This window comes from Lipotes vexillifer, unplaced genomic scaffold (assembly GCF_000442215.2).
Source record: "Lipotes vexillifer unplaced genomic scaffold, Lipotes_vexillifer_v1.1 scaffold247, whole genome shotgun sequence".
Lineage (NCBI taxonomy): Eukaryota > Metazoa > Chordata > Mammalia > Artiodactyla > Lipotidae > Lipotes > Lipotes vexillifer.
In genome coordinates, this window is record NW_006794161.1 from 164892 (window position 1) to 188118 (window position 23227).

At 36.1% G+C, this 23227-nt stretch overlaps 1 protein-coding gene across 1 annotated transcript in view; it reads left to right on the top strand.

Annotated features, from left to right (window-relative positions):
• Window positions 1–23227, top strand: part of CACNA2D1 (calcium voltage-gated channel auxiliary subunit alpha2delta 1) — a gene marked incomplete at its 5' end in the record, with an annotated part of 180611 nt that overhangs the window by 152348 nt on the left and 5036 nt on the right. The window contains 10 exons of the mRNA XM_007467043.1: window positions 483–569; window positions 3404–3471; window positions 3855–3893; window positions 5891–5962; window positions 6828–6980; window positions 7067–7119; window positions 8724–8779; window positions 9192–9321; window positions 11774–11883; window positions 13001–13083. Of these exons, the coding sequence (XP_007467105.1) occupies window positions 483–569; window positions 3404–3471; window positions 3855–3893; window positions 5891–5962; window positions 6828–6980; window positions 7067–7119; window positions 8724–8779; window positions 9192–9321; window positions 11774–11883; window positions 13001–13083 (851 nt within the window). The remainder of the gene's footprint in view (window positions 1–482; window positions 570–3403; window positions 3472–3854; window positions 3894–5890; window positions 5963–6827; window positions 6981–7066; window positions 7120–8723; window positions 8780–9191; window positions 9322–11773; window positions 11884–13000; window positions 13084–23227) is intronic.

Consider the following 23227-nt stretch of genomic DNA (forward strand, 5'->3'; position numbering starts at 1 on the left):
TTCCCTAAAACTTTCTAATTTAATCCTTCATCCTTTCTGGGGGGTTGGTTCTACCATCACCATTTTCACAAATGGGGAAACTGAAGTTGAGAGAGTTTCAGGTTTTCCAGGAATATGTATCTTTTACAGTTGTACAGCAGTTTTGTGAATCTAAGATCAATCTTTCTGCTTTACTTCAGCAGCCTCCACAATATTGTAGTAAGTGTCAAAGCAGGGATTTGGTGTGCATCCTTTATTGTGAGAGTGATGCAGCCAAGCTGAGTAATTCTCATTCCAAAGTCAATTAATGCAAACCACTTCCTGTACACTCTAATTAGCCTGCTATGAAATAGAAGAAAAGGGAAGAGGAGACCACTTCTTGATAACATACTTATGCTAGAACATTTAAGTAAAACAGTATCCACCTGTACCTATTAAAAGAAATTTAATATTATTTGATTTATCTAGATAGGTCTATTTTTCCTTTTTTTTTTTTTGTTTAGAAAGCGGACCTGGTGCTTATGAATCAGGCATTATGGTAAGCAAAGCTGTAGAAATATATATCCAAGGAAAACTTCTTAAACCTGCAGGTAAGCACATATATTGTACACATACACACAACCAAAATTAAATGTGACCTACTGTTTATATTATCAACTGGCACTGCTTATCAGGAAGGCTATCAGAAAGCTTCAACGAAAATAAAGTCAAATTTGAAAAATAAAATGAAACACAATTAGTTACGTATGAGATTGGGGATAAAATAAGAGTTGAGGAGTTTTCAAAGAAGTGTGTATCTTTATACACTCTTGACATAAATTTAGGGAGTCAGTTTCGTGTTGTATATGAAAATTCTAAATGCTGGATTGATCCAGCAATTCCACTCAGAAGTCTATCCTATAAAGCATTTCAAATATACAAAAGTAGATATGGGCAAAGATGTGAATATTTGTAATAATTTAAACATGAAAAGTTAAGTTTCCATCATTGGGGGAAAAGATAAATTGTGGCATATCTATACTATGTATCTGTTAAAAAGAATTAGGTAGGGATCTATTAAAAAAAACCTTATAATAAAACATACAGAATAATGAGTCTTTTGGTAAAAGAAATCAAGCAAATGAAAAAGTTCATAAAACTAAGCATCAGTGGGAATTAGAAGTGGGCTGGAATGAACAGATGCAGTAAAAGTTAAAAAAATTATAATTCAGTATTGTTTGAATTTTAGAAAAAATAGGCCAGATTGAGAAGGTAGATAAACTCCTGTCTGCTCTTGAGGGCAATTTCACCCCCCAGTGGTTGAACTGCATACATTCACTCGATCATTCACTCAGCAACTCATTCACTCCTTCCTTCATTCTCTCAATTGCTCATTTACTCATTCAATCTTATTCTCTCAATCAATCACTCATTCACGTGCCACCTACTCACCTACCTACTCATCCACTCATTTATCCACACTTCAGCAAGCTTTTCTTTTTTTTTCTTTTTTTAATTTTTTTTTAATGTCTTTATCAGAGTATAATGCTTTACAATGATGTGTTAGTTTCTGCTGTATAACAAAGTGAATCAGCTATACATGTACGTATATCCCCATATCTCCTCCCTTTTGCATCTCCCTCCCACCCTCGTTTTCCCACCCCTCTAGGTGGTCACAAAGCACCAAGCTGATCTCCGTGTGCTATGCGGCGGCTTCCCACTAGCTATTTTACATTTGGTAGTATATATACGTCCATGCCACTCTCTCACTTCGTCCCAGCTTACCCTTCCCCCTCCCCATGTCCTCAAGTCCAATCCCTACATCTGTATCTTTATTCTCGTCCTGCCGCTAGGTTCTTCAGAACCTTTTATTTTTAGATTCTATATATATGTGTTAGCATATGGTATTTGTTTTTCTCTTTCTGACTTACTCCACTCTGTATGACAGTCCATCCACCTCACTCCAAATAACTCAGTTTCGTTCCTTTTTATGGCTGAGTAATATTCCATTGTATATATGTGCCATATCTTCTTTATCCATTCATCTGTCTGTGGACACTTAGGTTGTTTCCATGTCCTGGCTATTGTAAATAGAGCAGCAGTGAACATTGTGGTACATGACTCTTTTTGAATTATGGTTTTCTCAGGGTATATGCCCAGTAGTGGGATTCCTGGGTCGTGTGGTAGTTCTATTTTTAGTTTTTTAAGGAACCTCCATACTGTTCTCCATAGTGGCTGTATCAATTTACATTCCCACCAACAGTGCAAGAGGGTTCCCTTTTCTCCACACCTTCTCCAGCATTTATTGTTTCTAGATTTTTTGATGATGGCCATTCTGACCAGTGTGAGGTGATACCTCATATAGTTTTGATTTGCATTTCTCTAATGATTAGTGATGTTGAGCACCCTTTCATGTGTTTGTTGGCAATCTGTATATCTTCTTTGGAGAAATGTCTATTTAGGTCTTCTGCCCACTTTTGGATTGGGTTGTTTCTTTTTTTGATATTGAGCTGCATGTGCTGCTTGTATATTTTGGAGATTAATCCTTTGTCAGTTGCTTCGTTTGCAAATATTTTCTCCCATTCTGAGGGTTGTCTTTTCATCTTGTTTATGGTTTCCTTTGCTGTGCGAAAGCTTTTAAGTTTCATTAGGTCCCATTTGTTTATTTTTGTTTTTATTTCCCTTTCTCTAGGAGGTGGGTCAGGAAGGATCTTGCTGTGATTTATGTCATGGAGTGTTCTGCCTAAGTTTTCCTCTAAGAGTTTTATAGTGTCTGGCCTTACATTTAGCTCTTTAATCCATTTTGAGTTTATTTTTGTGTATGGTGTTAGGGAGTGTTCTAATTTCATTCTTTTACATGTAGCTGTCCAGTTTTCCCAGCACCACTTATTGAAGAGGCTGTCTTTTCTCCATTGTGTATTCTCAGCAAACATTTCTTAAGCACCTACTGCATGCACTGGTCAGGTTAGGGAAGCCTCTTAAAACCCACCACCTTGAATGACCTCACATTTATAAAGCTGTTCCTGACACTCCTTTTTTTAAGCCTCCTTTATTAGTTAATTGACCAGGTTATAGTAAATAAATGTGTGTATAAACGAAGTTTATATAACAGTTTAAGAGCTATTAGCATTACTTTTTAATGAAAACCCCAAGAAATATATGTCTGTAATAAACATTATAAAATAGCATTAAATTGAATATAAATTACTTAAATTATCATACCCTAGAAATTATATTGTAGCTAATTAAATTTGCCACCTTTTAAATGAATTTGAATCAGCTTTTCAATGTATATCTGCAATTAAACAGATTTTTTTTTTTTTAATCTTAAGAAACTTACATTTGCCTGCTCAGGAATTTTTAAATGTGAGAGGAAAGGTAAATGAGAATTATAGCTACATTTTTGAAATGTATGTGTCAATTTTTCTTTACATGATTGTTTCAGTTGTTGGAATTAAAATTGATGTAAATTCCTGGATAGAGAATTTCACCAAAACATCAATCAGGGATCCGGTAAGATAACTTTTTAAAAAATTCTTATGCTACATTTACTGATCTTAGAAAGCAGTCTTATACAGTGACAAAATAAATTTTCAGTGCTACTACATTGAAGCAGAATTATTAATTACCATTTTTTCAAAGAATTTTTTGTTTAGTCAACTGATAAATAATAAAAGGAAAATATTTCAGTATTATAATTTAAAATACTAGTTTAAATATTTATTGGCTGATATTTTCTAATTTGTAAAGATAAAGCTATTGACTAGACTATCGTTTAATCTTTTATACTAATTATTATAAAATTTCTAATTACAATATGGTAATAATTAAAAGGATATAATTAAAATCCAACTAGAAAGATAATATGAGGTGATAACTGTATTTCTGTCTTTCAGTGTGCTGGTCCAGTTTGTGACTGTAAAAGAAACAGTGATGTAAGAAAACTCTTTAAAATGGAATTTTTAAGTACAATTTTTTGTGTTACTTTTCCTAAGACTCTAATGATAAAGAAAGATGCAGGAAGGTTTAGTCAAATGCTAAAAAGAGGGCTTCCCTGGTGGCGCAGTGGTTGAGAGTCCGCCTGCCGATGCAGGGGACATAGGTTCGTGCCCCGGTCCGGGAAGATCCCACATGCCGCGGAGTGGCTGGGCCCGTGAGCCATGGCCGCTGAGCCTGCGCGTCCGGAACCTGTGCTCCTGTGCTCTGCAACGGGAGAGGCCACAACAGTGAGAGGCCCGCGTACCCCAAAAAAAAAAAAAAAAAAATGCTAAAAAGATATTGTATGGAATTGTGAACTAATTCATAGATAAGAATTTGAATTATATGCTTTTAATTCCTAACCTTAAACATTAGAAGCATTTTAAAATATTCATTAAAAAGCCATATCAGTATAGACTGTATTTGCTTCAGTCTCAATTGTGTTAGATTCTTTTGTACATAAAAATACAAATTTGTTTCTGACCAGAGTTTCTAAACTGAAGCATATTTACTGATTATCATTGCAATCTTCCCTCATGTTTTGCACTTTATCTGAATTTTTCACACTGTGTTTATAGTGGTGAGAAAGGTTTTTTAACTAAACCTTGGTATTACATAGTTTTACTTGCCTGGATTGGATTTTACATTGTCTTCTATTACTTCCATTTCTGTTTGAGAAATTGAAAAAGCAAATGTCAACTTGCTTTGTTCCAAGCTGAAGATGCTGTAAGAATGATACTAGATAAATTATTCATATAATGAATAAGAATGACAAATTCCACTATTTTCTTTCAGTCCTCTTATGTATGTCTATATATTTCTAAAGGAAGCAGGGGTTTCATATCATTTTATTCACTTCTAGTCTTGTGAAATCATAAGCCAGTAATTTTAATTATTTTTGTAACATCCATTTTACATAGACTATGTATCAGCTGGTTTTAGAGCAAAGATTTTAGCAAGCTCCTTTCATATTAGAAAAATAGAATGCATTACGTCCCCAAATCTGAAAACAATGTTTTTGTGATTTTATACAATAAAAATTATTAAATTGAATCATGCATTTAAACATAATTTAAACTGGATGGGACTACTTTAGGATATATGATTATTTTTCCTCTGTCAGAGGCATTTTTTTTGTCTTGTTTCCTGCTTTTACATCTCAAATTATCCAATCAAATATTTTTAGTATAAAATAGTTATAAATAACCTCATGCTGCTGCTTTTTATTTTTAAGCCTGTGATGAATAGTGCCCCAAATGGATTTTTCTTAATGTCTTTCTTGTCAAAATTTTAAGTATGTGTTTAAAATAATAATTGTACATTATTAAATGTTTTGGTTTATCCAGTTTCCTGGTTCATTTAGATGACAGTGGGGTGGTGAAAAGATTATTTCTAGTTTGTTCTTATGTTTTTGTTCAGACTGAGTTGACTTTTTTTTTTTTTTTGGTCTACGTTGGGTCTTCATTGCTGCACGTGGGCTTTCTTTAGTTGCAGCCAGCAGGGGCTACTCTTCATTGTGGTGCAGTGGCTTCTCTTGTTGCGGAACACAGGCTCTACGTGCGCGGGCTTCAGTAGTTGCGGCGTGTGGGCTCAGTAGTTGTGGCTTCGTTGCTCCGCGGCATGTGGGATCTTCCCGGACCAGGGCTCAGACCTGTTTTCCCCTGCATTGGCGGGCGATTCTTAACCACTGCACCACCAGGCAAGTCCCTGAGTTGACTATTTTAACTGGACGGATTGTGGTGGAATTTCAAGCCTTGATGGTTTGACAGCAATCTATATGCATGCCCTTAATTTATTTCATCAGAATCTCCTTAGCATATATGTTCAAGAGAAGATACAGTTATCTAAGTTTTTCTCCTATTTTTATTGTTATAATCATCTATATAATGGAGTAATGATTATGTAACCTAACCTTCCTAAAAAAGTGTATTAACTGTTATTTTTGTTTTGCTAGGTAATGGATTGTGTGATTCTAGATGACGGTGGGTTTCTTTTGATGGCAAATCATGATGATTACACTAACCAGGTATGTACCTAAAGTGGCAAGGAGTAGGGTTTCCAAAGTGTGTTTCCCTGATGAACATTACAAAACTCCTTCACACCACTATAAAAACTGATAATTGAAGTTCTTAATGTAAATATAAACCATTAAGAAATGCATCCTAAAACTAGTTTTCCTTATATTTGTTAGCTGAGTTTACTTTCTGGTATGGTTACCATTAAAATATAGAGCTAAGGATTTTAACATCATATGAACTTTTTATTTTTGATCTCTCAGAAATTTAGAAAATTTTCACATATTAATCAGTTGATAATGTCAGTCCTAATACATAGCTGGTTTGAAACAGATGAAAATTCTAACCTGAAATTTGGAAATTGGCAACAGTTAGGCTCTTTGGTTTACACAGGATTTTAAACAAAGTAGAATTAATTGCCAACTAATTTCATTTCTGAATCTGTGTATCTGGCTTCTCTTTAAAAAAACAAACAAAAAAGATCTCTCAATACTGGACAGTTTTCCTAAATTACAATATTTATGGGTTGGAATTGGTGAGCTAGAGGTTGTCCCTATAGATGGGACTCACTCCAGTTCAGCACAGTCCCTACAAGTTTCTTTTTCTAGTTTCACCATTTCTTTTATTGGATTGTGACTTAAGGCTTAGTAAACTGTCCATTCCTTCCAAATAGCACAGGGAGCCATTCAGAAATGAGAATACCTAATCTCACTGGAGTTCTTTCAGAGTATCATATACTGGTTTATTACTTGCTTTTGTTTTCAGGCTCCTCAGTAGTTTTAGTTCTGTTTCTTTGTATCATTTCTTTTGTTTGTACTGGTTCACGTGTTAATATTTGGCTTACATTTGACACTTTATTATTTTTTTCTGTACCAGATTGGAAGATTTTTTGGAGAGATTGATCCAAGTTTGATGAGACACCTGGTTAATATATCAGTTTATGCTTATAATAAATCTTATGATTATCAGTCAGTGTGTGAGCCTGGAGCTGCACCAAAACAAGGAGCAGGGCATCGCTCAGCATACGTGGTCAGTAATATGCAACTCACCCTTCCATTCTCTCCGAGGGACACTCAGTGTAGATTAATGTAATACTTTTTTATTCTATTCTGTAGCCATCAATAGCAGACATATTACACATTGGCTGGTGGGCCACTGCTGCTGCCTGGTAAGTCAAAATTGTAGTTTTATTGGTATTGAGAGAAAAGTGTTGTGAAATAGTAAAGAATGTGATGGAAAGATGGACATGTAGATAATTATTATGGGAACTAGTTTTTTTCATTTCCTACAGCACATATTGGTAATATTCATAAGTACTTTTTCTTAATGATCACTGTAAAACCGTTACAGTTATTCAGCTTTTTATATGAAAACAGTATTATGCTCAGGCACACTTCAGCCTTTTCAGGGGCTTCTTTTATCTTTGGAACTGTTGAAACTCTTGTCATTTGTATTTTTTGTTTATATTATACTCAATCCTTACATTTTAGGCATATTGATCTATAAAAAGTTACTATTTATTGCCTTCATTATGCAAGTTAAATGTCTTCATCCGTCAAATTCATGACATGATGACTTATCTTTCTACCTCTTCATTTTTCTTACAAAGGCTGGCATCATTTTAGAAGCATCATGTTCCTGAAATGGATCTAATTCTTTTCACTGGTTCTACCCTTCCTCCCTCCTTCCCCTTACCTATATCCTGCCATCTATGAAAAGAAGACATTTAAACTGCTTATTGAGGCACTGTGGAAAGTCTGGAAGATCAAATTTGTCATTGTTTGGGTCTGATCAGTCAAGTAACTAATCCTCCTGTTGTGTCTGGGTCCATTCTCTCCCTCCCTCCCTCCCTCTCTCTCTTGTATCATTACCCTACTGTATTGTATAAGTTTTATTCCACGTATATTAATCTATAACGTTCACTTGATGTGGCTTTCCCAGCGAAAATTAAATGATTATGCCATTTTATTAAAATAGCAAAGATGTTAGATTAAAAATCCAATTTATTCTAAAAAAACTGTGAAAAAGGGTGCTTTCTGTTCTGACAATGACATTTGTATATGAATTTACATAGGTTTTCTGAAGCTCATAGTCATCGTGAAATACTTGATTGTCTTTATGCTATTTTCTGGCCAGAACCTTCCCTCTCCTCAACCTCTCCCCCAACTTTTGTTTCAACTAAACTCAGTTCCAGATGAGTTTTTACTAATATTTGGCTCAATTGTCATTTATTGTAAAACTGATATATAGGGCATGCCATATGCCCTATATATAATACGTATATTGTATTTCATGAATGCCACATGATGTATTTACAAATATGTTCTATATTGTAAAGTAAATAGTTCGTAAACCCATGGTACAAAGTCATTTTTGTTTAGGGTTTTTTTTTTTTCCTACCACAGAGCTTTAATAACTAAAATAAGGAGAAAATCTTGAGTGTGAAAACTGCGCACCAGAATGACGACATTCTCCCTCTTAGAGTTAACACTTCTGCTGGCTCTGATTTTGTATTAGGTGTCTTGACACATATGTGTCCCTCACTGGGTCCTGAACACATCTGACTTCATGAATTCTTTTACAGAAGGGAATTGACAATGTCTTGCATAATTTAAGAAATACTTATATAAAAATGTTCAACTTTCTATTAGCAAACTCTCAACTTTTTCCAAAAAGATGAAAAAGAAACGTGTTTGTGTACATGCCAAAATACTCTGGTTTTTGTTAATCTATGAAGGAAAATATCAATACTTTTTCATATTTAAAATTCAGGTCTATTCTACAGCAGTTTCTCTTGAGTTTGACCTTTCCACGACTTCTTGAGGCAGGTATGTAAATGCTCAGATACTGTCATAATAATTAACATTTTCTTTTTGGATGCTCCGAGTTCAAAACTCAGAAAGTGCGTGTGTGTGTGTGAGAGAGAGAGATCGTCCATTTAACACTTTTGTAGGTTGAAATCTCTTTGTCAGAACTTTCCTACTGCCTTAGAAACATTCCTAGGTCACATTGGCCTCTGTTTTGCAGCTGTATTCAAACTCAAATGTATTCAAATTCATTTATTCTATTGATAGTTATTGGGCATCTTTAAGGGCTGCCACTACGCCACACGCCACACGGAGTAAACAAGCCAGTTGAGGTGCCTGCCCTCATACATTTGTTTTGCTCTGTGAGAAATGAAAGCTCTGGGAGACCGACTGAAGTGTCCCCTCATGGTGATGGTCTTTATTTTCCCCACAGTTGAGATGGAAGATGATGACTTCACAGCCTCTCTATCAAAGCAGAGCTGCATTACCGAACAAACCCAGTATTTCTTCGATAACGATAGTAAATCATACAGCGGTGTATTAGACTGTGGAAACTGTTCCAGGTAATTTGTTTCTTCATTTCTGGACTAGTCCTGTTTGACTAAGAAATTGTATCCACTTTTTTTTTTTTTTTTTTTTTTTTTTTTTTTCTTGCGTTATGCGGGCCTCTCACTGTTGTGGCCTCTCCCATTTGCGGAGCACAGGCTCCGGACGCGCAGGCTCAGTGGCCATGGCTCACGGGCCCAGCCGCTCCGCGGCATGTGGGATCTTCCCGAAACGGGGCACGGACCCGCGTCTCCTGCATCGGCAGGCGGACTCTCAAGCACTGCGCCACCAGGGAAGCCCTGTATCCACTTTTTTAATCGTCACAGAAAATAACGGAGGTTGTCTTTTGAGTGTGAGAGATCTGAATAACTGCTTTAAGTTGAACATAATCAGAGCTCTTCAGTTTCTCTGAAGGTTTTTAAAATTAATTCTAACTCTGATAAGTTGTAATCCCTTCGATGGTAATAATTACGTGATCAAAAAAATTATACCCACTTTTAGGCAGAACATAGAGGAATTTGATTGTATTGTATTTTGTCTAGAAGAATCCATATTAAAATTGTTCTAATGTCGAGATAGTTTCAGAGATTATTTTCTCTGATAAGATTAGAATTAATTATATTTACTAAACAGATTAACAAAAATATTCTTGGCTAGTAAGTTTTACTTGTAGTCTTCACTTAAATTTAGAATTGAATGTATCTTTGAGTTGAAACTGAAAGAACTAGGAGAACATATCATTTCCTAAAATCAAGCTTAATGTTAGTCATCACCACCCATAAAACATCTTGAAAACATTTTGGAAGAGATGGAGAGGTTTAATTTTGTTGTAATGAGAGAGAGAAAGGCAAGGTGGGAGATTTTTGAAGTTTTGAAAGGAAAGGGATAATCCATGTCACAGGATCCCTGAGAATGGAGCAGAAAGGCAGAGTTGGGACACTTTGTTTTCAGTAGCTGAGGACAGCTTGTTCTAGAAGAAATGTTAACAGAGAGAAGAGGAAAGATGAGGAGGTGAGGTAATCTGAGCAGCTGACAGGGATGGAATAGGTAGTTGCTAGGCGATTTGGAAAAGAAGTCTATAACAGTTAAAAATATACGTATTTTCAGGAGGGGGTTAACTGAAACTAGCACAGATTTTTAATAGACATGGTCAGTATGATTTTATGACTTACTTTATTAAACCTGTATATCCTAGGAGGAGGAAGAGGAAAGGGGCAGAGTAAGGCATGTACTCAGAAAAAAGCAGACCGTCTTGTTTCAAGATTAGTATATCAGGACATCACCTTCAGGAAACAGAACTGTGGCATGTTTAATGGGTACATCAGAAAGAGTTTAGAGTCTTTGGGCTGTCATTGATTGATGTTCAGTAATCGCAATATATACTTTAAAACATGAATAAGTTAAGGGCTTCCCTGGTGGCGCAGTGGTTGAGAGTCCGCCTGCTGATGCAGGGGACACGGGTTCGTGCCCCAGTCTGGGAAGATCCCACATGCCGTGGAGCGGCTGGGCCCGTGAGCCATGGCCGCTGAGCCTGCACGTCCGGAGCCTGTGCTCCGCAGTGGGAGAGGCCACAACAGTGAGAAGCCCGCGTATCGCAAAAAAGAAAAAAAATGACTAAGTTAAACTGTAAAGATCATTATAAGACATTAAGTTAAATCATGCTTACATTTGTGCTGTGTAACTTTATGCTGTGTCCCAACTTCAATAGGTTAAAATAAAAAATCCCATTCTTTGAAAAATAAATTACTCTTTAATGACAGATCTACATTTTTATTGTGGAAGGTAGAAGCAGCTTAAGATGTGGAAAAAAACACTGCATGGAATTCAAAGCCCATAATTCTGTCTATGCCTGTGTTGTCCCAACTCAGTAGTGACCAGCCACAGGTGGCAATTTTAATCATCAGTGGCATTAATTAATATTACAATTTTGTGCCTCAGTCACGCTAGTCACCACTTCAGGTGCTCAAGAGCCTCATGTGGCAATTGTTTACCATGCTGGTTAAAGCGGAAGACGTTTCTGTCTTCACAGAAAGTTTGTTGAACTGATCCAGACTTTAGTCTGCCATGACTTGGGGAAATGCTGAGCCATTTTTGTGCTCCTACTTTCCTTTACTGTAAAATAAGGCAACTTGGGCACATTTTCAGTGATAGATACCACAATTCCCTAAATATGTAAAATGAAACAACTAGATGGTGTTTATTTTGCATTGAGGACTATCACTTAAGAAACAAAGGTCACACTTAAAACATCTGTTGGAATTTTTTTAGTATTCATTTGAGAGATAGCATGTCCATGTTAATCAAACATGGTAATCTTTCTCTTCTAAAATCATTCAGTGTTACTGTTCGTGTAGGTGATGCTTTGTTTCAGAGGTCCTATTTTCTTTCATTTTAATATGGAAAAATCTTTGAAATCTATTATTTTCTCATGATAATTTTTTCTGATTTTTAAAAATATTTATTTTACAGAATCTTCCACGTAGAAAAACTTATGAACACCAACTTAATATTCATAATGGTTGAGAGCAAAGGGACTTGTCCCTGTGACACGCGATTGCTCATACAAGCAGAACAGACTTGTATCCTTTGACACTGGAGAGGTTTGGAATGCAAAACCATCTTAAAGCTGTACATTTTTAACCTCTTCACGTTGTTCGTGCCCAGAAAGAAAAATATCACAGAGTGCTGAGATCCACAGAGGCAGAATGGACCCTCCACACAAAATTTCATTTGGATGTCAAGACTGATGTTGCTATACCTGCACCAAGAGGATGTGAAAGGCTTCATACTGGTACCGTGAGTCTTTGTGGAGAGAGCAGTGCAGGTTCCCAAGTAGCCCTGAAAATGGCTAGAGAGAGCAGGGAGAAGTACCTGGCTCGGGGTTTTATGGTGGTTGGGGACCATTCTGGGCTTTTGCCAGTGCTGCCTGGGGCTTGTTGGCCCAAACTTCCAGGCAGTGCCAAAGGAGGGGACACTCAGTCTTCCCTGTCAGCTCGCCCACGTGTGGGACAGAAGGGAAAAGGGATTGTTGTGGCTTGAAAGCTGTCAACAGCCAGTAATCAAAAATGGAGTTGAATGTGGTCTATACCTACAATGGAATACTATTCAGCCTTAAAAAAAGAAGGTAAATGCTGTTGTATGCTAGAACTGCCATGGCAGTAATGCTAAAAAGACTTCGGGTAGCAAATATGCTAAAAGACAGTGAAATGACTATTGAAGCATTGCAAGCAGAGGTTCGGTAGACTGCCTCTAGTTTTTGCTGTTTCTGGAAAAAAAAATAGTCCTCACCTATGTTTGGAACTGATGTTTATTACTAGGAATTAGTTTCTATTTCTGTCTTGCTAAATAGGAGGCACCCAGGCCCTCCCTTATGGTCTTACGTGTATGACCCCGTCTTATATGCTACGTCATTTGCACATTTCATCCACTTGTATTGTACAAATATTTACTGAGTACTTCCTCTGTGCCAGCAACCATGCTGTGTAAAGCGTTGATCTCTTCACACAGGCCCTAGACAGGAGAAAATTTGTGGCAGTTCAGTACTTTAAATCCCATAGTACTTGAACTGGTTGTGTGGGGCCAGAATAATGGCATCGGTTTCTCTGGCTTGCTTTGAGAAATAAGTGCGTTGCATTGTATTTTTTTAATTGTGTAAAAAAAAAAAGTAACTTCATATTCCTTAACAAGTTTCTTTAGCTGATGGTCCAGATCCTTGTGATATGGTGAAGCAACCCAGATACAGAAAAGGACCTGATGTCTGCTTTGATAACAATGCCTTGGTAAGTAAGACCAAATATTTGCTGTATTAAAATATATAACTCAATGGTCACAATAATTTAAGGAGACAAATTGTAGTTTTAACTCCAGTGTAATGTCTTAACCATAACCATAGTGTTTCTCATTAACATGACATACTTGCTGGTATATAGATTTTTTATTTCAGTATTTTTCATGGTTAGCATAAGCTTAACAGTTGCCTCTTCTGTCCTTTCCACAGAAATTGTACTTTCAAACACAATGCCGACCAATTTACTAACAATCCAAGATCACAAATCTGATGATTTTAAAACTTTCTAATGACCAGTAACTGACAGTAAACATTACTAATGGTATATGAGTTGCCCACCTTCATTTATATTCCAATCCTGAAGATGTAACAGTTATTTTTATTATAACATTTTCTGTGTTTAGTCTTCATTCAGTGTATTTAATCACTATCGTCCCCTTAGTTTGTAATTGTACTTTACATGGTTTCTAATTCTGCCACCTATTAGTTTGTATTATTTCTCTTAATTGTATTACTTTTTATATTGTTTGAAACCTGGCCAGGTCAATAACACAGGGGTAAGTTGGTATAATTTTACAAAGCATATTTAATGTATGTAATTTAAGATGACTACTACTTTTCCTATAGGTCAGCTGTCTTTCTCTCATAAACACTATTTGGACTTACTGTGTATAGAAGCAGCTTTATGCTTTTCAAATTATTTTAATTTTTAAGAAGCTTTACTCTCAAGCATAAAGCCCATATAAAAATTTCTCACCACTTATAAATTTTAAAATTAATATTTCTCAGTTCTCCAGTCTGTCATGTCTCTTTGCATAAAGTGGCTTGCAAACATAAAGCGTTATCATCTGGGGAACTGTTTATTCTAAAAACATGTCAGATCATTTATCGATTAATGTACATTTCTAGAGGTGGTTGTTTATTTAGAACAGATTTACCTAATATGTACTTATTTACTCAAATACACATAGCCACATTTGTTCCAAAAAAGAATAAGGCATTTCCATAGATGCATAACATGCAAGTAGATAATATAAAGTGGAGCAAAGAAGAAATAAAATCAGTGATGGGGAATAAGGCTAAAAAAGCAAAATGTTTTAGCCAATAAATCCCAGTTATCTCTGTAAGGACTATTATTGATCATTCCTCTCTGAGGGGAAAAGTGATTCAAAGTTGCAGCTACTTGATTTTTTTTCATTTTACAGCGAGCGTTAAATGAAATCCAGATATGAGGAGTTCTGTTGTTCTGTCTACTGTATACCTTCAGGAGCTTTGGCCACGTCAAATCATTCCCCAAAGAGTGTTGTTTGTGGGCCCAAGGGTAGTATCACTCCTTAGGGAAACTTCCCTCATCTATTATTTGTCACCAAAGACTGAGATTAAATTTACTCAGATGCACTTGAAAGATCATATAAAAACCATTACCCCCAATATTTTCACCATAGGTAACTATCTTTTTGATCAAGGCATAATGCAAATTTTACAAAGACAAAAATTTTCCAATACTCGTTCCTATAAATTATACAGTGGAGTGTGTGTGAAAGTACAACTTTTGCTCAGTAGCTTAATGTGCTAATAATGTTTTGTGTTTTTTTGGCAGTGGAATATTTTGGTAATGCTTATTTGCAATGGTCACTGTGAATCTGCTCTGGATGGAGGCTCACATAAACTGCTAACTGCCAGCAAATTGCATGAAATCTCATCTTGTATGTCTTCTGTGTTTTCCTTCCTTTTCCTGTACTTGCTACTTTGCCCGTTATTAATAGGATCAACTTATATGCACAACGAGTCGTGCCTGTACCATGATGTCAGCTCCTATCTTCATTTTACTGCAAGTTTTCATGTGGTGTGGATGGTCAGTCACTTTCTCTAATTTTTCTTTGTTTTTGCGTTTGGCTTGAAATTTTAAAAAGTAATCCATATCCCTAAATCCACTATAATAAATGTCCTGAAACCAGGTTATTAAAATGCCAGTAGTAATATTGTTTTGAGAATAGCAGCTTTCAAATGTTACATAAGTTTCTAATCCTGAACAGAGCATATCAGTTTCCTGTATTTATTTAAAAATCAATAATTTCTCATAAGCTTTTGTATAAAGATTAAGTCAGTGTGGAGAAAAAAACTTTTATATGCTTCACAATGTCTTAAAAGAAATACCCTAAGGACAATTATTAGAGTTGGTCATCAATTTTGTTTCAGAAGATGCTAATACAAAATTAGTGATGTTTCAATTTTATTAAGCATTATTCGGTACCTTCTAAGCTCATTATCTAATTTTCCTTTCTAAACAGATATGGTTTAAACAGCGTTTTTAGATTTTTTTAGATATTGATATTCTTAGTGAAGTGCTTTACTATAACTTACATTATCTAGGTGAAGATTATCATTATTTGTTACTCTTTGACAAATTTCTGAATTACATACTCAGTACGACTGAATAGATATTTTAGGTCCTGAGTTTACATTCAGGGTTCCATTTACAGTTTTGCAGTTTCTTTTTTGATGGTCTGGAATCATGATTGTTGTAACTAGACCACTTTTGTTGTATTCCTTCTTCATTGCTGTCCAGGTATTCATTGGTTAGGAAACCACTAGATGGAGATGTGGCCATTACTATAAATGCAGGGAGCTCATCAGAGGAGGGGAAAGTGGAGAAGCAGAGGGAGTGTCAGAAAAAACTAAATTTGTTCTGGGATAATAAAATAATGGTTTTGAAGATTTAAGTGTTAAAGAAAAACAAAGCTAAAGTTTATCAAAGAAGAAAGTAAAGCAAGCCAATAACATGTACTCTTGAGGAAGTTCATTATCTTCTGCAACCATAACTGATAAATGCATGTTACTGGGTACATGAAAAATGAATATCCAGAATAAATGTGTGTATAGGTATGTATAAATATACGTACATTAAACCTACCTCATGAATTAATGTGGTAAGTGTGTTAAGGCTCTCTGTAGGAAACTATTTGTTAGGGCTCTTATTCCGATTAAAAGAGTTACGTGTAGTATCTACCTGCCTAAATAATTTGAAATATGCATTTTCTTTGAAGCTGCTGTGGGTGACGTAAGTATAGACCTATCTGAATTCAAAAGTTAGCTATTATTTGGTGGATGTTCTTACCAGTGATTTGAACTCTTACTGTTTGCAATTAGTCACCCCAGGTTCTGGTTGGGGAAAGAAAGGGAGAGTAAGGGTTTAGTAATACTTGTCTAAGAGAAAAATGAAGAGGATTTTACTCACTAGCATACCTGGTTTTAAAAAGTAAGCCTTGGGGTGAAATCATGAATATAACTATGGTTTAGACATCTTTTTCTTTTAATTAGTAATGGGAAAGAAAAAAAGAATGAGGGGTTCTTAGTTGATATCTTTACTAAGAGTATTTTAAAAGAGATCCCTAGAAGGAAATCAAATAAAATTACTCATATTTTAGAATTACTCATTTAAAATTATTTAATTTTAAAATTTTTAAATTATTCATATTTTAAAACATATGTATATAATGTTGGCACTGTATCCCTTTACTATTTTAAGCTGAAACTAGCTACCAATCTGTTATTATTATCTACTACAATAATCTTTATACTACAATAATCTTTAAAAATCAGAGTGATTTTTCTGGTCGTGGTGTTAGGAAAAAATGCTGAGGTTTCTCCCACATCTATGCATTTAGAATGATTTAGAATATTTTTAGAATGTATCTCATAATTTACTTCCATATAATAATTACAAGTCTTGGTAGATGTGGTTGCCCATGCAAAACACATGAGAAAACATGATCAGGAAACTGAAGGGACAGATTTTTCAGTGTGAATCTACATGCAGACTTCTGAACTACCACCTCCCAGACTGAAACAGACATATCTCATCATCACACAGAGGAAATGAACCCCCCACACACACACAAAAAAAAAACCCACTAGAAATATAAAAATAAAAACAGTGGAAGCAGAGCCAGAGAGAATATTTTTCTTTCCATAACATTTCTAGAACATAAGGATGTATTTGACGTTAATACATCAGTGGGTCTTGTATGTGTGCTAATTTTCCATTCCATCAAATTAATACTTAACTAGAACTGGGGAGCTCTCCTGGTGAAGTGACAATTAAGCCTTTAAGTTAGTATTTTACGTTTACAGTGTTTCTAACCAATCAGTATATGCAGTGCTTCATTGGAGTACACACTACTCATTTATCGAGTACTTACAGTACACCTACTATGTATCAGGCCATTCTTCTGTGCATGAGATATTTAAGATGCATTTATACTAAAATATAATTTTTTTATCTCAAGTTCATATGTAACTCAGCACCCTGTTTTTTTACCTGGTTAACCTACCTAAAGGGAAAGGTATTTGAACAAAGAGAAGAGGAAGTGCAGAAGTCCTGAGATAGTAATACCTTGACCTGTTGCAGAGAAAGTTAGCGTTATCGAAGCCGTGTGAGTGGTGAGGGGAGGGGGAGGAATATAGGATGAAGATGGAGAAGCAGCCAGGCTGCAGACCACCTAAGGCTTTCTAGGCCTTCATAAGAAATTTGGATTTTGTTATGAGAAATTTCAAGAAGAGCATGAAAGGATTTGATTTACGGTTTTAAGAAGACTGCTTTTTGCAGAAAAAGTTGTTACAGGGCAAGAGTAGAAGCCGAGAGAGAGGTGAGGCAGCTTTTGCAGGAGTGTAGGCAAGAAGCAATGGTAATTTGGACATGATATGTTAAGTAGTAAGTTTGGGGCTATATTTTGAAGCTAGAGTTAAGAGGACAAGCTGATAGATTAGATTTGAGGGAAAAAAGGAGGAATCACAGATGACTTGTTGTCTTTGACCTGATCCATTACTCCTAGAAGTGTCATTCAGAAAAATAATATTTGGGGACAAGTTTGAGATCTTTCTGCGGATCTGAAGGAGAGGTGACAGTGATCAATGAATGTGGAGGTCAGCGGAACTTTCAGGGCTGAAGATATAAAGTGTGAGTTATTGAGGTTCTGGTCCAAGATGGCAACATAGGACGCCTAAAGCTCACGTGAACCCACAGACCTACCAAATCTACACCTATAAACAGAGCAATTCCCTCTGAAAGACAGACATCTAGAAAGTATATAAATCTAGAAAGTAGATGAGCAACCCCTATGCACTGGGCAAACGTAATATACATCCAAATGGGTAGAAAAGGCTGAGGAACTTTATCTCCATAAACCCCACACTGAGCACAGCAACGTAAAATTAGAAGGGAACTCACAACACCCAGCTTCTCCCTGAGCAGTGAAGGGTTTAGATTGAACATCTGTCACCCCAAGACTCTCATGGGGGGGTGGGCCCCCAAAACTCCTAACTCTGAACGCCTAATGGCGCTTGTGTCCATGAGACCCACAGAACTATAGCCAACAAAGAAAGAAACAATTCTTAACAGATTTGCAAGGACTCACCATGGCTATCCTTCCAAAGCTCAGAGAAACAGGAGCCGAGAGAAATGCACTTCTCCCAATCATTTCCTGACAGAGGTTATTCGCATACTTTAAAAGTTATTGCCTGCAGGTAAGGCTTCTAATTTAGCTCAGCTTTGGGGGCTTACTGCAAGACTCCCTGGAGACAGGGGAAGGGGTAGGCTATGCCTACTGACCCTCTGTCCCACTCCAGGTCAGTGGTGCCTTCCTAAAAGAAGCTTGTGAACCCGCCTGGCATCCTGGCCTTTGAGGTGGCTGCCCAAAGGACACACCCCTTTATCACTTGGCTCTGGTAACCAGCAGGGCTGGCATTCACAAGCAGCAAAGGATCCTGGACCATAGCAAACAAATAGTTCTCAACTGGCTATTCCCTCAATTCAGGACAGAGGGAGTGGAGAGAAATGCCTGTCTCTCAGTCTTGCCCTGAAAGAGGTCTTTTTATATGCTTTGAAAGCTGCTGCCTGAGAATCCAGCCTCCAATCAGCCTGTACCTGATGCTGACTGAAGTCTTCCCCACTGAGACACTGACAGATGTTAGCACGTCCTCAACTACGGGGATCCAAGAAGAAAAAGCCAATTCAAGACGGGGAGAGGTGGTTCTTTTATCTAATGCAGAAAAACCAACACAGAGAGTCAAGGAAAATGAAGACACAGAAAAATATGTTTTAAAAGAAAAAGATAAAACTCCACTAACAGGCCTTAATAAAACAGAGAAGAGTGACTGACATGAGAAAGAGTTCAAAATTTGGTCATAAAGATGGTCACCTTGTCAGGACAAGAATGCATGAACTGAGAATTTCAACAAAGAAAACACAAGAAAGTACCAAATAGGAGGCACAGAGCCAAAGAATACATTACAATAACTATATTGAAAAACTCAGTAGTGAGGAGTTCAAATAGCAGACCGGATGAAGTGGAAGAAGGTATCAGTAAACTCACAAACAGGGCAGTGATTCGTCCCATCAAGGAGCAAAAAGAAAAAAGAATTAAAAAAAAAAGAGTGAAGATAGCTAAAGGGACTCATGAGACAACATCAAGCAGACAGAAATTCACATTATAGTGTCCCAGAAGAAGAAAAGCAGACAAGGGCAGAAAACTTTTTGAAGAAATAATGAGTGAAAACTTTCCTAACCTGGGAAAAGAAACAGATGCCCAAATCCAGGAAGCCCAGAGAGTTACAAATAAGAGTTATCCAAATACATCCAAACCAAGTGAGGAAGAGGCAATACCTCCAAACTCATAGTGAGGGAAGAAGTAAAACTGTCACTATTTGCACATGATATGATTTTGTATATAAAAAACTCCAGTAAAAAACTGTTAGCACTAATCAACAATTTGACTAAATTTCAGGATATAAAATCAACATACAAAAATCAGTTGGCATTTCTATACACTAGGATGAAATGTCTGAAAAATAAAACTGTCACACTCACAATAACATCAAAAACAATGAAATACCCAGAAATTACTTTAACCAAGGAAGTGAAAGTTCTGTACAATCAAAACTACATGACTTTCCTAAAAGAAATCGAAGTTGACACAAACAAATGGAAAGACATCCATGCTGATGGACCATAAGAACTGACTGTTAAAATGTCTGTACTATTCAAAGTCACCTTAGATTCAACACAATCCCCATCAAAAAACCAATGGCATTCTTCACAGAGATAGAAAAAAAAAATCCTAAAATTTATATGAAGTGACAAAGTCTGCAAAATAGTCAAAGCATTTCTCAGGAAAAAGAACAAAGCCAGAGGTATCGAACATCCTGTTTTCAGACTATACTACAAAGCTACAGTAATTTTTAAAATAGGGTAGGATACTGGCATAATAGACACAGACTAACAGAAGAGAGCCCAGAATTAAACCCCTGCATACACAGTCAACTAATATTTGATAGTGGAGCCAAGAATACCCAATGGGGAAATGATAGTCTCTTCAACAAATGGTAATGGGGAAATTGGATAAACACATGCAGAACAATGAAATTGGACCCCTATCTTACCGCTCACAAAAAATTAACTCAAAATGGATCACAGATTTAACACAAGTCCTAATAACTATAAAACTTAGTAGAAACAGAGAGGAGGCTCCTCAACAGTGGTATTGAGAGTGATTTTTGGATATAACACCAAAAGCACAAACAATAAAAGCAAAAATCAGCAAATGGAACTACATCAAACTTGAACACTTGTGCACAGCAAAAGAAACAATTAACCAAATGAAAATGCATCCTACAGAATGCAAGAAAAATTTTGCAAACCGTGTATCAGATAAGGGGTTAGTATCCAAAATATATTTAAAAACTCCTAAAACTCAAAGACAAAAAGAAAAAAACAACAACAGATAATCCAACTAAAAGGCAGAAAAACTAGACAGTTTTCCAAAGAAGACATCCAAATGGCCAAGAGGCACATGAAAAGATTCTCAATATCACTAATCATCAGGGATACACAAAACTACAGTGAGCTATCACCTCACACCTGTTAGAATGGATGTCATCAAGAAGACGAGACAACAGGTGCTGGGGAGATGTGAATAAAAGGGAAACTTTATACACTGTTGGTGGGAATGTAAATTACTGCAACCAATATGGAGGTTTCTCAAATAATTAAAAATTAATCTACCACATGATCCATCAATTCTACTTCTGGGTATATGTGCAAAGGAAATGAAAACAGGATTTTGAAGAGATATCTGTACTCCCACATTCACTGCAGCGTTATTCACAGCAGCCAAGATATGGAGACAACCTAGATGGCCATCAACCAATGAATAAAATAAGAAGTGGGATTTATACTTACACAATGTAATATTTTTCAGCCATGAGAAAGGAAGACAGCCTGCCATTTGCAACAACATGGATGGACCTTGGGCACATTATGCTAAGTGAGAAAGACAAGTACTGTGTGTAGAATCTAAAAAGCCAAACTCATAAAAACAGAAATAAATGGTGGTTACCGTGGAATGGGGGTTAGGGGATAAGACAGAGGTTTAAGGGTACAGTCTTACAACAAGTAGTAAGCCCTAGAGAGCTAATGCACAGTACAGTGAATATAGAAAACGATTATATTCATCTAATATGCTAAGAGATTAAAAATGAATTATTACAACTACTAAAAAAAGGACAACTATGTAATGTGATAGAGGTGCTAATTATCACTTTAATGTCAATCATATTACAATACATAAATTATATTAACATGTACACCTTAAATTTACACAATGTTACATTTCAAATATATTTCAATTAAAGTAAAAGAGACCCATACAAAGACATATTTTAATTAAATTATCAAAAGTAAATCTATGACAAAGGAGGCAAGAATATACAGTGGAGAAAAGACAGTCTCTTGAATAAGTGTTGCTGGGAACACTGGACAGCTCCATGTAAAAGAATGAAACTAGAACATTCTCTAACACCATACACAAAAATAAACTCAAAATGGATTAAAGACCTAAATGTAAGGCTGGATACTATAAACCTCTTAGAGGAAACAGAGGCAGGACGCTCTTTGACATAGCTCACAGCAAGATATTTTGGATCCACCTCCTAGAGTAATGAAAATAAAAACAAACAAATGGGACCTAATGAAACTCCAAAGCTTTTGCACAGCAAAATAAACCATAAACAAAACGAAGACAACCCACACAATGGGAGAACATATTTGCAAACAAAGTGACAGACAAGGGATTAATCTCCAAAAGAGACAAACAGCTCATGCAGCTCGATATCAAAAAAAAACAACCCAATCAAAAAATGAGCAGAACATCTTAAAAGACATTTCCAAAGAAGACATACAGATGATATGTGGAATCTAAAAAAAATGGTACAAATTGAACCTGTTTACAAAATAGAAATAGAGTCACAGATATAGAAAACAAATGTAAGGTTACCATGGGGTATGGGGGGGTGGGGCGCCAGGAGGGATAAATTTGGAGATTACTAACAAGAACCTACTGTTATAGCACAGGGAACTCTACTCTAATGACTTATATGGGAATAGAATTTACAAAAGAGTGGATATATGTATATGTATAACTGATTCACTGTGCTGTACAGCAGAAACTAACACAACATTGTAAATCAACTATACTGCAATAAAAATTCATTAAAAATAAATAAGATATACAAATGGCCAAAAAGCACATGAAAAGATGCTTAACATCACTGATTATTAGAGAAATGCAAATCAAAACTACAGTGAGGTATCACCTCACACCAGTCAGAATGGCTATCATCAAAAAGTCTACAAACAAATGCTGGAGAGGGTGCAGAGTAAAGGAAACCCTCCTACACTGTTAGTGGGAATGTAAACTGGTACAACCTTTATGGAGAACAGTCTGGATGTTCCTTAAAAAACTAAAAATAGAGCTACCATATGATCCAGCAATCCCACTCCTGGGCATATACCTGGAGAAAACCATACTTTGAAAATACACATGAACCCCAGTGCTCGTAGCAGCATTATTTACAATAACCAGGATATGGAAGCAACCTAAATGTCCATCAACAGAGGAGTGGGTACAGAAGATGTGGCACATATATACAATGGAATATTACTCGGCCATAAGAAAGAACCAAATAATGCCATGTGCAGCAACATGGATGTACCTAGAGATTATCATACTAAATGAAATAAGTCAGACAATGACAAATATCATACGATATCACTTATATGTGGAATTTTTTAAAAATGG